This window comes from Mauremys mutica, chromosome 11, assembly GCF_020497125.1.
Source record: "Mauremys mutica isolate MM-2020 ecotype Southern chromosome 11, ASM2049712v1, whole genome shotgun sequence".
Lineage (NCBI taxonomy): Eukaryota > Metazoa > Chordata > Testudines > Geoemydidae > Mauremys > Mauremys mutica.
In genome coordinates, this window is record NC_059082.1 from 84,388,816 (window position 1) to 84,404,563 (window position 15,748).

General features: G+C 38.4%; 1 protein-coding gene across 4 annotated transcripts in view; it reads left to right on the top strand.

The window, feature by feature from the left end:
• TNRC6A (trinucleotide repeat containing adaptor 6A) overlaps positions 1-15,748 on the top strand; it is an 87,115-nt gene that overhangs the window by 29,788 nt on the left and 41,579 nt on the right. For all 4 annotated transcript variants that reach the window (XM_044978670.1, XM_044978671.1, XM_044978672.1 and 1 more), the window contains exons 3-4: positions 3,561-3,651; positions 8,586-8,607. In XM_044978670.1, coding sequence (XP_044834605.1) covers positions 3,561-3,651; positions 8,586-8,607 — 113 coding nt within the window. The remainder of the gene's footprint in view (positions 1-3,560; positions 3,652-8,585; positions 8,608-15,748) is intronic.

Sequence of the window (15,748 nt, forward strand, 5' to 3'; positions counted from 1 at the left end):
TGTGCAGGACATAGCACTAGTGTTTGCAACAATGAGGTTCCCAAACTGCAATAGGGCAATAGATTGTTTGCACATCTTTTTTTGGCGCTAGCCCACCTTGCCATTGAGTACATCAGCAGAAAGGGCTTCTCTTCTGTGGTTGTGAAAACATTGGTGAATCCCTGGGTACACTTTCCCCATATTGGTGTGGGCTGGTCAGGGAAGGTACTTGCCACCTGCATCTTAAGAATACGGGACTTTTCAGAAAGCTGCAAGCTGGGACATTTTTTCCTGACTGGTGAATATTGAAATGCAAATGGTGATTCTGGAGGGACCGAGTTTACCCCTGGTTCCCTTGGCTTATGAAGCGGTACACTGGCCACCTTGACAGTACCAAAAAGAGATTAAACTACTGGCTCCACATGTGCAGAACGATAGTTGAATGTGCTTTTGGTAGATCGAAGGGATGCTGGTGGTGGTCACTCACTAGACTGAATCTCAGTGAGAAATATATGGTTATAGCTGCCTGTGGTGTCCTGCATAATATCTGTGAGGCAAAGGGGAAAACTGCCACCAAGGAGGAGGTGAAGCAGTGCCTGCTGACTTTGAACAGCCAGACACAAAGGCCTTTACAAGAGCTCAACAGGGAGCTATGTGGTTGAAGGAGGCTTTTGAAAGAACACTTGAACAGTCCTGTGGCTCACCATTCTGTAATGGACTGTTATCTGGGCCTGAAGCTTTGGGTGCTGTTAGGAATGGTGTAGTGCTTGCTGTCAGTTATAAATGTACTGTTTTTCTGAACCTACGCATTCTGTGGTGCTGTATGTTTACAAGCACTGTGTGCTTTGAGTCCTGCTATGCATTCTGCAGTATTTGTTGTGAACTAATAAAGATTTTATTCTTCAAAAATAGAAATTTATTGAGAAACAAAAACACTGCACAAAACCAATGTACAAAAAACAGGCAATGCAATACAAACTTTTAACAGAACAGAACTTTAAAATTGGAAACACAGCAAACATTTCTGTCCATTTTCAGGGCACAAATGTAGGTCATTGTGACTACACAAACACTGACTGTGGTTCTCATTGATCGGTGTATGTGTCTAGTGGATAGAACTAGCATTGTTGCTTGGGCAGTTGCACTCAAGAAGGGGGAGCTGCTAGGTGTGCTCACCAAGGTGGGTAGTCAAGAAAAGGCATTTCAAAAACTTTGAGGGGGAGGGGCTTAAATGGAGTGGTGGCTTCTGGTCTCTGTGTCCCTTAGGCAATGGAGTTTACAACTGTTACCACAATGGTCACTTGTTGCAAGAAATGGGGCATTATGGGACAGCTGTTGGAAGACTGCAGGTCGTGCAGTGTCCATACTTACACTGCATCAACCTCTGTAGGTCAACCATATCTCTGCACCATTTGGGAAGGTGGTATTAGTGTATTGCTGTAGCAGGGTGCTTAAGTTGACTGGAGACGAATTTGAGTGTAGACACATGCACAAATAGGTTGACCCAAGGTGACTTACGTTGACCTAACTTTGTAGTCTACTCTGGACCATCTCTTCAAACGTTTTTCCTCAATGGAAAGAGGTAAATAGTGGGGTCCCCCAAGACCCTCTACTGGGACCTGTGCTGTTAACATATTCATAGATCTGGAAAGGAGGGTGAATAGTAAGGTGGCAAAGTTTGCAGACAATACAAAATTACTCAGGATAGTTAAGTATGAAGCTGTTGCAGAGAGTCTCAAAGGGATCTCACAGAACTGGGTGACTGGGCAACAAAATTGCAAATGAAATTCAGTGTTAAGTCCAAAGTAATGAACACTGGAAAAAAATAATGTCAATTTTACATACAAAATGATGGGTTCTAAATTAGCTATTACCACTTAAGAAAGCGATCTCAGAGTCGTCATGAATAGTTCTCTGAAAACATGCTCAGTGTGCAGTGGCAAGCAAAAAAGCTAACAATGTTAGGAATCATTAGGCCTGGGATATATATAAAACAGAAAATATCCTAATGCCACTATTTAAATCTATGGTAAACACACAACTTGAATATTGCATATAGTTCTGGTTGTCACATTACAAAAAAGATACATTAAAGTTGGGAAAGGTACAGAGAAGGGCAACGAAAACAATTAGGGGGATGGAACAGCTTCCATGCAAGAATAGATTAAAAAGACTTGGGACTGTTCAGCTAGAAAAGAGGTGACTAAGAGAGGATAAGATGGCGGTCTATAAAATCATGAATGGTGTGGAGAAAGTGAATAGGGAGGTGTTATTTACTCCTTCTCATAGCACAAGAACCAGAGGTCACACAATTAAATTAATAGGCAGCAGGTTTAAAACAAGCATAAGGAAGTACTTCCTCACACAACCACAGTCAGCCTGTTGAACGCATTGTCAGGGGATGTTAAGGTGAAAAACAGGGTTCAAAAAAGAATTAAATAAGTTCACAGTGAGTAGGTTCATCCGTGGTGGTGGTGTCAGGAAGACAATCCCATGCTCCAGGTGTCCCTAAACCTCCAACTGCCAGAAACTGGGACTGGACATCAGAGGATGGATCACTTGAAATGTCCATGTTCTGTTCATTCCCTCTGAAACATCTGGCACTGGCCGCTGTCAGAGACAAGATACTGGGCTAGATGGGCCACCAATCTGACCCAATATGGCCACTTTTACTTTCTTATTACCTTAATAAACTTCCTTTAGCCTGCAGTTTACTTTAAACCTTGCTGTTTCTTTGTTACTATCTTACTGTGTCTTGCTGCATAGTCCGTAGGAGTACTTGCATCTTCACTGCTCTTCAATTTCAGCTTTCTTTTCTATTCATATGTTCCCATTCTTGTTCAAAGGACTAAATTCCATTCTAACTGCAAGAATGGAGTGCTCTTAAAGCTGCCTAGAAAGTGAGAATAGAATACATCATATGGCTGCACCGTTGCATTGGTAGTGAACATTGTGTTGCATAAAGTATGTAAGGATGAATTGAAATTTATGTAAGAATTTCCTGGCTCCAACTCTATTAAACTATGCTGCTGTTTTAATATTTGTCTGCGGAAGCTGGTTATGTCTGAAAGAAGACGGGACAAATTTGACATGTAAAAGTTCAATTTCAGAGCTAATTCACAGCAGAAGCTAAAGATTAAATAGTATTAGAATCATGCCAACTCTTTAAAACTAACACTGATTTGTGAATTAAAGTAAACTGAAAAGAATAAGCTTTAATTATGTCCTTTGGTAGAAAGAAGGTACCATATATAGAATGGTACTGTACATGGTTTTTGGTGGTGGTGGTTTTAATTTCAGGGGTGTAGAGGAAGGATCTCTGCTCTTGGATGTTGCATTGAAAATAGGCCTATTAAAATGCACACCATAATAAAACAGTTGTCCACTTGTGATGTAGAGTGACAGTATATATTATCTTGATTTAGACTAACTGATCCCTTTAGAAATTCTATGCAGTCAACAAATTAGGGATAAAATTCCCATATCTCTTTAAGATAATTTCTAAAAAGAGTATAAATGAAGGAATAGAAATGTCTACTGAATGCATTTTGGGAGAGTTAATTACAAACTGTGTGGTTCAGGGATTTAGTGCAAGAAGAGGAAGAACAGTTGATGGAAGAAAGGAAAAAGAGAAAAGAAGACAAGAAAAAGAAGGAAGCTGCTCAAAAAAAGGTATGTGAATCATTTTAAGTTTTGTGGGTTTTTTTAAAATAGGATTTGGCTTTGTTTTTTTCCTCAGACTAATTTTGCGTATTGTAATATAGCTGTTAAAGATGAGCCTATTTTTTTTTTTTTTTTAATCTCATCATAGCACTTCCAAAGCACAAGGCAATCATCAAGTAACTGTTTTACTGAACATCTTTACTGAACTTGCAGGCATAGTTTCTTCAAAGCTAAAGATCTTGTTTAGATATCCATTTAGCTCACAGATCTTCAGTTGATAGGGATGTTTCTGGATGCAAACCCATGAATACACAGTGTGAAGACTGACATAGTATAAAATGTTTTTTAAGATAGTTGTTTTTAGCTGTTAGCCTTATTTTAATATATCTGATTAGCCTTCTGAGATTGTGACTCTTCATCACACATGCTTTATCAAAGATAGATAAAATTAAAACATTGGCAGCAGGGAGTGGGGTTTAAGACTAATTATGGTAAAGTGCTTTGAAGATGTAAGAGCACTGAGTGAATACTAGGAATTATTCCTGAGACATTTTAAAGAAAAAATACAAAATTACTTTTTGGGTAATGCTAAAACAGTATCCGTCAGTCATTAGTATTTAACATTGTAGATGCCCTGGTTGAGAGAAGCCTGTAAATCTGGTTAAGAACATCCATTTCAGGCTTCCAGTTCCTACAAGGAGACATCTAAAATAAGCCCAGTTCTCAGTTTTTTTTCTTGATCCTCCTGAGCAATGTAAAATGTTTGGTTCATATGCAGAAAAATGGCTAGTCATTTCTGCAACACAGACCTCTTGTCAAAATAAAGGGGTTTATCTCTTTTACAAAAACTAAGTACACACCTAATTCTGTTATCTCTCCCTCTTCGCCCTCCCCCCCCCCCGGTCATCCTCTCTTTCTGGAACATTTTTTAGAAAAGATGGGATATTTGCTTATAACCCAGAATGAGACCCTCTGTAATCTTTATAGCAGCGACAACAAACTGTATAAGGACTTGCTTCAGTAGTGCACAACTCCATCACTACTGCTCAAGTTCAAATGCATAAATCATTTTCTGTTAGGATTCAAAATCTTCCAGCAATGCCCTTAATTGAAAAGGGGATTCTTTGCTCATGGGATCTTTGGCTTCACTTTTTTTCTGAGATGATGCTTCATAGATATCAAGCAGGTCTACATTACTGCTTAAGTCAATCTAACTTGGGTCGCTCAGGGGTGTGAAAAGACCACCACCACCAACAACCCTGGGTGACGCAAGCTACAGTGAGCCAGGAGCTGTCCACAGCAGTGCTGTCGGCTGGAGACGCTCTCCCGCTGGCATAGCTTCCGCCTCTCGTGGAAGTGGAGTAACTATGCCGACAGGAGAGCGCTCTCCCATCAGCATAGCATGTCTTCACCAGCCATGCTACAGCAGCACAACTACATCGGTACAGCTGTGCTGATGTAACGCTTCTAGTGTAGATCTGCCCATTACCATTTCTGGAATCCTTGCCCCAAAATGTGCTTGGTTGGGGTTTTTTGGTCTCCAGCAGAAAGCTTGACTCATTCAGTGACAAACTGTGCACCAGAAATAATTTAAGTGTTTTAAAGAAATACTGAGCATACATAGCCTTGTAACTGAACTTTACTGAAATTCTATCTAAACTAGTTCCTTTCTACATATGGCCATGCTGATTGTCCTTAAGAAACCAAAAGATTTCCCCTGCTTTCACTTTAGAAGCAACAGAATGCTAAGTGTTTAGGCTTGATGCTTCAGAAATGTAAGTAGTTTCTCTGTAGGGAGAGCAGTGGAATGTAACCAGCTCGCTTGCAGCCCTGGAGAAGCTCAGGCTGTCTAGACTAGGAAAAAGCAGTTTTTAAAAACAAGCTAAGCAAACGCATTTCAATTAAGTGGTGTCTAAAAACATGTCAGCACACCCTGTACAGACAAGGTTTGACACCTTTAAAAATACGTTGGCTGGTTATGGTCTACTTTAGGCTCCCTGACTAGCATTTTAAAAAAAGGTAAAACCTTGTCTGCCCTAGGTGCCGACCATGTTTTTAAACACTACTTAATTAAAATGTATTAGCTAACTTAAAAAAAGGTTTGGCTTTTTAACTCTTCTAAATAGGGCTGATTTAGAGTGAAATGTGAAATGTGTTAGGGTGAAAAATGTGAAAAATCGGGATGGGGGTAGGGGGTAATAGGAGCCAATATAAGAAAAAGATTGGGACTGTCCCTATAAAATCAGGACATCTGGTCACCCTAAGGTCAGCTGGTAGCCTTTGCACCTGATCATTGTGGACAGTTGAGTCCAGCACATTACCTATAGAAATGCAAACATTTGCCTCCTTTATTTTCCTATTCCTGAGCCACTGCGGGAATTGTCACTTAAAGACCAACTTGAAGCTCATTCTGCAGAGATGTGACAGTGATAAACTCCAGCCTCAGGCCTATTTAATCTCCTAAGATTTGTAGATCCAGCTGCGAATGGTAGTATTTTTACAGAACAGTACTGTCCAAATACACTATTGCCCAGTCAGTCTGTTTTTGCCTGGGTATAATAAAGGGTAACATCTGTATGAAGTCCTCAGGTCTTCAAGTGAGGCGTTTTTGGGTTGGAGGGTTAGGCTAGGTTGAGAACATTATCGAGTGGAAGACATAGAAAGATTTTAATATTGGGTAACAGCAAGTTTTCTGACATGTATAATGGGCTGTTTGTTCAGTGTGGAGGAGTTCTTGTTATAGTCTCCCTGTTAATGGGACAATTTTGTGATGTCTCCATTCAGGTAGAAGTTTTGGTGGGAAGGAGAGGGATTGGGAATGTATTAAAGGAAGGCTTTTCCCCTGATTTCAGTGACTGAGCCCTGGTGGCTGTGATGACTGTCCTAACTTAGGTGAGGTGGGAGAGAGCACTTTCCCACTTAGGAGTAGTAAAAATACAGATCCCACTGTGTTGAGAGCTGTACAAGCATAGGAAAAAGACAATCTGTGTCCCTGGAGGAGCTTGCAGTCTAAGGACATCTACAGACAAAGGGTAGGGTATGAAATGGTAATACACAAGCAAATGAATGTGGTAGAGGGGAGAAAAGACAGCCTTGTTTGATACATGAATTGTATGGGGGGAGGAGTTTTTGTTAATGGATTCAGAGGAAAGGAGTAGGAAAAGGAAAGAAGAGGAAGAGTTACAGTGAGGATGTTACTTGGCTTCAGAAGGGGAGAAGGGTCTGTTTCACACTGCCATGTAGCACCTCGTATGGAAGCTCTACTATTTTATTACACTTACCTATTTGTATCCATACAAGCATGCTGAGCTCTAGGCACAGAACAATAATTGCACATACAGTACAAAACTCAGCAGTTCAAAATTACTATAAAAACTTCCCTAGCCAGCAAAATAAATTTCTCCTCCAGATTTGATAGCCTTGATAAGTGTAAGCTAGGTCAAAAGCTATGACGTACACTATAAAGGTCTCTGATATTGTAACTGGCTTTTTTTTGAGTGAGGAAAAAGGGCTGCAACTCCTTTTAGTATTTTAGGAGCTTAGAGTGTAGAGTTGACGAAGAGGATTCTAAACTGAATCCAGTAGAAGTTTTGTTGCATTCAGCATAAGCAGCCATTGAACTATTTACACTTTTTTTTCAGTTCCAGTAACTGATACAGTATAACATACCAATAATGGCTTTTCTTCTCTTTGAAAAAGAATTTGCACATATTGGCCACCCTTGAGTGTTGTTCAAAAATTCTCAAGCAAATGTAGTTTTATATATATACCAAATACTTTGCAGTACAAGGAAACAAGAGAATGGATTTTCTATTGTGCCTAGAAATTGGACAGTGTAAAAATCTGTGTACACTTCCTTGCTTTTATCAGTTCTTGGCAAAAAAAAAATTTAATATGAAGTACAGAATTTGCTAATATTGTGAACTGCTGATTTCTTTAACAGATGGGCGGACATGATAGTAAAGGGCATTAGTAACTTTTCAGTATAATCAGCCCTCACGGTTTCTTACTGTGCTAATATTTAAACACAATAATTATCAAATCTGTCAATCTTGACCACTTCTCAGGATTTCATTGCAGAGCACTGTGGTAAGGTCTCATATTACTAAGCCATAATTAATTTTAATGAATATTGTATGCTGCAGAACATTTATTATGACACTAACATTTTATGAACACACATGAGAGATACTGTGAAGTTAAATCTCATGTCTGCTTTGAAAATATTTTGCTCTCTTATTACAGTAATCGTCCGTTACTTGTATGTCAGAGCTCGGGGTGGAAGAGGGGGAACCATTATTTACTTCATGCCTTTTAGAGCACCGCATGTACCGTCTTCTCTTGTGTAACTAGACCTACACAAATGGGGGCACTTCAGTACAGCAGGAAGAAAGGAATATTTTGTTATCTCGTGATATAGTTTATCAACGCAGACCTTTTGTCTTGGCCCTTTCGCACAGGTAACTCTAAAGGTAGCTTGTCAAACTTCTGCAGGCTCTTGAAAAGTGAAGATTTTAGATTTGTTCTGCACACTCACACTCCTGAGTTTTTCTGTTTATTATGATTGGGGATTGTTTTGAGCTGTGCAGTTTTCATAAGCTAAACTAAAAATTGTTCTACCTCCTATGACTTTTGCTAGGCAAATAAATACTGATAATTTTAACCCATTTTTAAAGGAACTCAGTCTAAACTGGGTTGGATTAGAAATGAATGTGTGATCCATTTGGCCTTCTGTTGGTATCATGTTTTTAAACAGCTTTGCAGCTATAAAGTGAGGGCTGGTGGAAGAGGGGAAATGATCTTCAACTGTCCACTTTCGATGTACCAGAACATGTTAAAAGAAAAGCAGGCAGGAGTCTATTGTGAGACTATACAGATGCAGGCAAGATATCAGAAAAGAACAATCTGTACAAATTATTAACACTGTTTCTTTTTTGTTGTAGGCCATTGAACAAAAAATCAAAGGTAAGTTACTTTAAAGCTATTTATATTTTGTGGTGTTTGAGTAGGTATTTTAATTTGTGTTTGAATTAAAAGGGAGGGTCTGAAACATTTTGACTCAGCCTGAAAAGATAGGATGTGAGAAAACATAAGTGTGCCAATGGTGTATCTAGTGGTTCCAAACAAAAAAAAAGGAAAATTGTTCATAGTTTGGTTGAGATATTCCTTCACTCTTATTCACCTTTTCTTAATTATTTGTACAGCACTATGTGCACAAGCAGCGTTCTACTTTATCTTCCTCTCCTTCATTTTTCTCTTCCTCTTCTCCTTTCATTTAAAAAATATGCAAAAAAAAAAAATTGCATCCTCCTACCAATCCAGCCATATTGTAGGTCATGGGATGTAGTTAATCTATTTGAGGCAGTTCTTCCGAAAGTGCTGTTAGTGCACATGGGCATCAGAGTGATAGGCACAGTAATTGCCCATCTATCTCTGAAGTGAAATGACACATCCAGTAGTTTCATCTTGGTGTAAAGGGCTGGGATTCCCATGTCTACGAGCTCTAATTTAGCTCAAAAACAAATTGGGAGTATTGTGATTAATTTGAATATTTGTACTGTATGTTTTGATTCCTTTCAAGTACTTGCTATATTTTTAAGATGAAGAAAATACATATCTACTTTGTGTAGGCGTAACTTCTTTTTTCATTCTAATTCAAGTAGTGTTCGTTGAGAATTTTATAATGGTTATATATTTATGCAGGGGGCTAACATTTGCTAAACTCTTTGTCTTTAGAAACGCTCTATTTTGTTAAATATTAAGCCTTGAGACAAATTTATAGTAATTTTTTAACAATGAAATGTGTTAGCTAGTCATAATGGCTCAAGATCAGGTGGCGAATTCTCCATATAAAGGTGCATTCTCATCTTTCTGCCTAGTGTATGCAGCAGTAATTACATGATACTTTAAGATGAGCTTATATCTAGTTTCCTCAATTTGCAGTGGATTAATTGAGTTGACAACTTACATAGAAAAGCTAAATTCTATAGCATAATAGGCTCCTAATACATTAAGGAGTTGTGTGGGAAGGAAGTGTTTTTTTATTTATATATATATATAAATAAAAAAAAACTGGTGACAGAAACCAAAGAATAAAAGTATCTTTAGGTTCATAGAGTAGTTACACTGCTTTGAGGCAAAAAGAGCTTCTACATTGTGCGTGCTGGGGGTTTTAATGCACTGTTCTTTCATTAATTGGAGTTATGAACCTACATTAGGAGACTAACTTCCTTAAATCCTGGATCTGCAGCCATCTTGCGCATCCAATGCCATTGCCTATAGAATCTGTCTCTTAAGGCTTGATCCTGGACTCGTTAGGCAATGGGAGTTTTGCCATTGACTTCAGTGGGTTCAGGACTAAACATTTAATGAAGATGGCAGAAATAGAATAATGGAATCATAGGACTGGAGGGGACCTTGAGAGGTCATCTAGTCCAATCCCCTGCACTCATGGCAGGACTAAGTATTATCTAGACCAGTGGTTCCCAAACTTGTTCTGCTGCTTGTGCAGGGAAAGCTCCTGGCTTGTTTACCTGCCGCGTCCGCGGGTTTGGCCGATCGCAGCTCCCAGTGGCCGCGGTTTGCTGCTCCAGGCCAATGGGAGCCGCTGGAAGCGGTGGCCAGTACGTCCCCTGGCCCGCGTCGCTTCCAGCAGCTCCCATTGGCCTGGAGCAGTGAACCGCGGCCACTGGGAGCCGCGATCGGCCGAACCTGCGGACGCAGCAGGAAAACAAACTGGCCCAGCCTGCCAGGGGCTTTCCCTGCACAAGCGGCGAAACAAGTTTGGGAACCACTGGTCTAGACCAACCCTGACAGGTGTTTGGAGATTTTTAAGAGCAGGTTAGACTGATGGAAATTCCGCAACCTCCCTAGGCAACTTATTCCAGTGCTTAATCACCCTGACAGTTAAGAAGTTTTTTCCTAATGTCCAACCTAAACCGTCCTTACTGCAATTTAAGCCCTTTGCTTCTTGTCCTATCCTCGGCGATTAAGAACATTTTTTCTCCCTCCTCCTTGTAACAACCTTTTATGTACTTGAAAATGGTTATCATGTCCCCTCTGTCTTCTCTTCTCCAGACTAAACAAACCCAATTTTTTCAATCTTCCCTCATAAGTCATGTTTTCTAGACCTGTAATCATTGTTGTTGCTCTTCTCTGGACTTTCTCTAGTTTGTCCATCTTTCCTGAAATGTGGTGCCCAGAACTGAACACAATACTCCAGTTGAGGCCTAATCAGCGTTCAACAGAGCGGAAGAATTACTTCTCATGACTTGCTTACAACACTCCTGTTAATACATCCCAGAATAATTCTTTTGTTTTTTGCAACAGTGTTACACTGTCCACTCATACTTAGCTTGTGATCCACGATGACACCCCCCCCCCCCAGATCCCTTTCTGCAGTACTCCTTCCTAGGCAGTCATTTCCTATTTTGTATGTGTGCAATTGATTTGTTCCTTCCTAAGTGGAGTGCTTTTGCATTTGTCTTTATTGAATTTAATTCCATTTCTCCAGTTTGTCCATATCATTTTGAATTTTAATGGTATCCTCCAAAGCACTTGCAACCCCTCCCAGCTTGGTATCATCTGCAAACTTTATAAGTGTACTCTCCATGCCATTATCTAAATCATTAATTAAGATATCGATGAGAACCAGACCCAGAACAGATCTCTGCAGGATCCCACCCGATATGCCCTTCCAGCTTGACTGTAAACCATTGATAACTCTCTGGGAACGGTTTTCCAACCAGTTATGTACCCACCTTATAGTAGCTCCATCTAGGTTGTATTTTCCTGGTTTGTTTATGAGAAGATCATGCAAGACAGTATCAAAATAATAAATAAATAATAGGAGATATACCTATCTCTTAGAACTGGAAAGGGACCTTGAAAGGTCGAGTCCAGCCCCCTGCCTTCACTAGCAGGACCAAGTACTGATTTTTGCCCCAGATCCCTAAGTGGCCCCCTCCAAGGATTGAGGTCACAACCCTGGGTTTGGCAGGCCAATGCTCAAACCACTGAGCTCTCCCTCCTCCCCCTTACTAAAGTCAAGATGTTACCACAGCTACCACTTCCCCCCTCTTCAGAAGGCTTTTACCCCGTCAAAGAATCTCACATACCTGGAGCCCTCTGTAGTAGATATATATTTTCATTTAATTTATTTAGGCTCCCTTTTTCAGCCAGTGCATGGAATTACAATTATCTCATATACCAAACAAATGTTTCTCTTTTCCTGTAGCCACTCCTTACATAGCCAGATGCCACAATAAAAAAGATGATATGCTAACAGCCATGCATAGACCTGCCAACTATAGGATTATGAATAGTGTCACTTTTTAAAAAATTCTACAGTAATAAATTAAACTAGGAAAGACTGAGGGACAGAATAGAAAAATGGTAAATGTTTTGCTTTATAAAATGGTACTGTCCATTCTAAAGTCACAATTGATATGTGTCTCACACCGTCTTGAGAAGTGATAGTGATGCTCACAGCTGAGGGAATAAAGATGCAGACATTTTTGTCATTGTTAGATTTTCAGCTTTTGTTAACTGAAATGTAATGTGCTTTATTAGTGTAAATACCCAACTCTAACTTTAATATGTTACTTTATTTCCTTAACTATATTTTACTATAAAAGTTAGGGGGAATTTTAAGATATGTCAAACATGCTGGCAGTCGCTTTTAATAACCATAGATGTTATGGGATTCAATTGTGAAGCTGTTTCAAACCATAATTTCACATGTCAAAATTTGTCATCTGTGTTATGCAAACCCAATTCACTGTTTCATCATAGTTTTGTCTGCTTGCATTCAAGATGAAAATTAAATATTTTATTAGTTTCCAAGTTTCCATTATGTTAATTTCTTAAAATATTATGTGGATGGGTTGAAGATAGAATACAAGAGTATAGGATTGCGAAGTAATTCATAGTAAAGTTCTTTATTGCAGAAAATTATATTAAAATTTTAATAAACCCCTCCCCCCAAACTCTCAGTTGAGTCTAAAATGCATTTATGTCTAGGATCACTTCTTGCGCTTTTTTCATCTTAATAGTTCCAGAACCCCAGTGTCATAAACCCTTTTTCTTGGAATGGGATAAAGTAATTTGACATTACTAGCAAATTTTGATTATACTCCTGTTCAAATTAAAATATTGAAACAGTTAAGAAGATAACAGTAGTGTAGATATTTCAGCCATAGCTGTTTGATACATTAGCATTGACATAAGGTTGTATTTTGTATACAGTTTTTCAATTAAACATTTTTTCTAGCTTTTTAAGTTTAAATGTATTCAGCAATTCAATAATTCCTACGTTCCTCAGAGGAGGGCACTATGTATATGTTCAGAACCTAGCACAGAGGGTCCATGATCTCAATTGGGACCCTGTAGGTACTAAATATAAATTAAATGTAAAGTTTGGAAAGTGCTTTGAGATCTTTACCAATTAAATGTGTTGTTGAACTGCCAAACGTGGTGGTGGTCTACTCTAACTTACAAGGTAGCCTGGTATAATAGCTTTTATTGAATTTAACTTGTAATATTATTCAAGATAAACAAATCTCCCCATTCATCATGAATATCCCATTCAAAAGAAATCTCTCAAACCCCACTTCAGCTATGCAAAGAAAATGGCATCGTACACTACATGCTAAACCAAACGTTACACAATGTGAGTATTTAGCTTGCATTTTGCCACAAAATACCAGCTTCCTAGACTCTTCAGCAAACAAGATGCTGTCACTGTAAATATAAATGTGTGTGTGTGCAGGACAGTGCTTTGTAATGTGAAACATTTCCTTTACATATTGTATTTCAAGATACATAGGTAATATTTTAGTGAAATAGTTTTACAAACTGTGCAGTAGGGTTAAGGCTGTCACTCATGCTGTTGAGTCTTCTAGTGCTTTGCAAAATAACAAAACATAGATCATCAATTCAGATTTTCAACTTTTTCTCTAAATTTCCCTGTTTTGTGGAAGGGCTAGGCATAAAACTAATGCTTTTGTTGCAGAATAGGATAAACTCTGGATCACCACTAACATAGAAAGTGCCTTTAAAAATAACTGGATATGGAATCAAATTCCTTTACTCATATTTCCTACCTTTGAAACTTCTCATTCATCTGTTCTTTGTGAAACAAAACTCTCCATGCTCACAGAAGTTTTGTTTTCCACTTGTATAACTGCTTTACCTTAATAGAAAACTGTTATTAGCTTTCAAAGCTTATAAGTAGAAAAAAGAAAAAAATGAACTGAGCTATGAATACTTGCTGTTAAAATTCCCCATATAAATGCCTTATAATTTACCTTTCTATGGATCTGCAGGGGTTAATGAATTGGCAAACAGTTAGATATTTTCCAGATCAGCTAGCTGAGCTTACAGCTGCGGCCATTTTTCCACAACGAAAATTCTAGCATTACATCTTACGTGTGTCAGCTTGAAAGCCAGACTTCCTCTGTTTGCCCTTCAGCATTCCAGAACTGACAACTCTTTGGGGCATGACATGCAAGGAAAGTGTATTACAGTACCGTTTTAAGAGGTCAGCTTAAGCAGTAATAAGAAAAGAACACTTAAATGACAGTTTGGTGCTGCTCTTTGTGTGCTTTAGCCGTTGATTTGATCTCTGTAAGCTGATTTTGTTTGAGTGAAACTGTTCTCCATCTGCATTAAAGTTGTTCAAACAGCTGCCATTTTTTTTATTGGAGGGGGGAGTTTGTCACTGGGCCCCTACTCCAGGAGGAGTTGGCAAGCAGTACTCTTGTAGCAGTAAAATGACACCATGCTTCTCCTCCATTTTCTAATGAAATCTGCAGAGTGGGAAAGCAACACAAGTTGGAAGCGTCTTTCTTTGGAATCTCTCTGTAAACTGTTGTTTCTGTCACGGTCGTGCAGACTGTAACTTCAGCTTCCACTGCTTTGTGGGTTTTCAGCAGGTTTGTTGTTTATGAAAATCTCTCCTTATATTCCTTTGTAATCTTGCTACTGCTTGTCAAGAAAATTAGGAGTAATACACTGTAAGTCCATTAGCAAAGTTGCCTTTAGACTTTAGGGTGATGTAGAACAAAATACTGATGTGCTAAACAATATTTTATCACTGTTTTTAACAGTGCTGTTTAACTAGAGAAGTAGATTATAACACATTTCTGGGATTTAAGGGGTATTGGAATTTATAATAATCATATTGGAACAATAAAAGGTTAGTTAAAGTGAAATATTAACAACAGAGCTGGTTTAATCTTCTGAAAAGTTGCTGATTATAAAATACAACTGGATAGAATTAACAAATTGTGTGATTTCCCTGCTTCTCCCCCCACCCCCCGACGTCCCTCCCCAACACTTAGTTAAGAAAAATGATTGTATTGGGCCTGTTGATGTCAATAATACATTTGATTAAATTGAAAATAACTGAAACTTTAAGTTGCATCTTAAAGCATATTTGACTGTAGACAGCAGAGAAAACATCGCTCAAACTAAAAAATGTTTTACCTGAACATTTGGTTGCATTTTATTGAATTTGTCAATCTTTACACAAAGTGAATAATTCTATTACTGCTTTTATCTACCAAGTAAATATATTTCTTGTGTAATCTGTATGTAATGTTTTATTTTTTTAGAAAAAGTAGTGTTCATACTGTAGCTATTTGGGGTTTATTTTACTAAAAGGGATCTTATTTACTAATATGTTCTATCATTTTATAGTTAACAAATGAATGAGTAACCAGGAATTAGTTCAATTATTTTAGTAAGATGCACTTTTATATAAGCCCCTTTAAAGCACAGTAAGGAAAGTTAGAAATGAATGTTGCTTTGTTGCCGTTCTGCTCTGGAATGATTTTTCTAACTTCAGTTCTCTTCCATTGGAATGTCATATGTAAATGATTTGTATTTAATCTGCAAGGAATAATTCTACTATGGAAGGAATACTAGGTGAAATAAAAATTATCATTTTATTGAGCACCAACAAGACATTACGTGCTGTAATAAAATAATCCCTGCACCAAGGAGTTTACAGTCTAAATAGAAAGACAGTATAATTCATACAAACAATACCAGGTGACCAAAAAATGGATTTATAACTAAGCAGTGCAGTTCTTTATAAGTACTT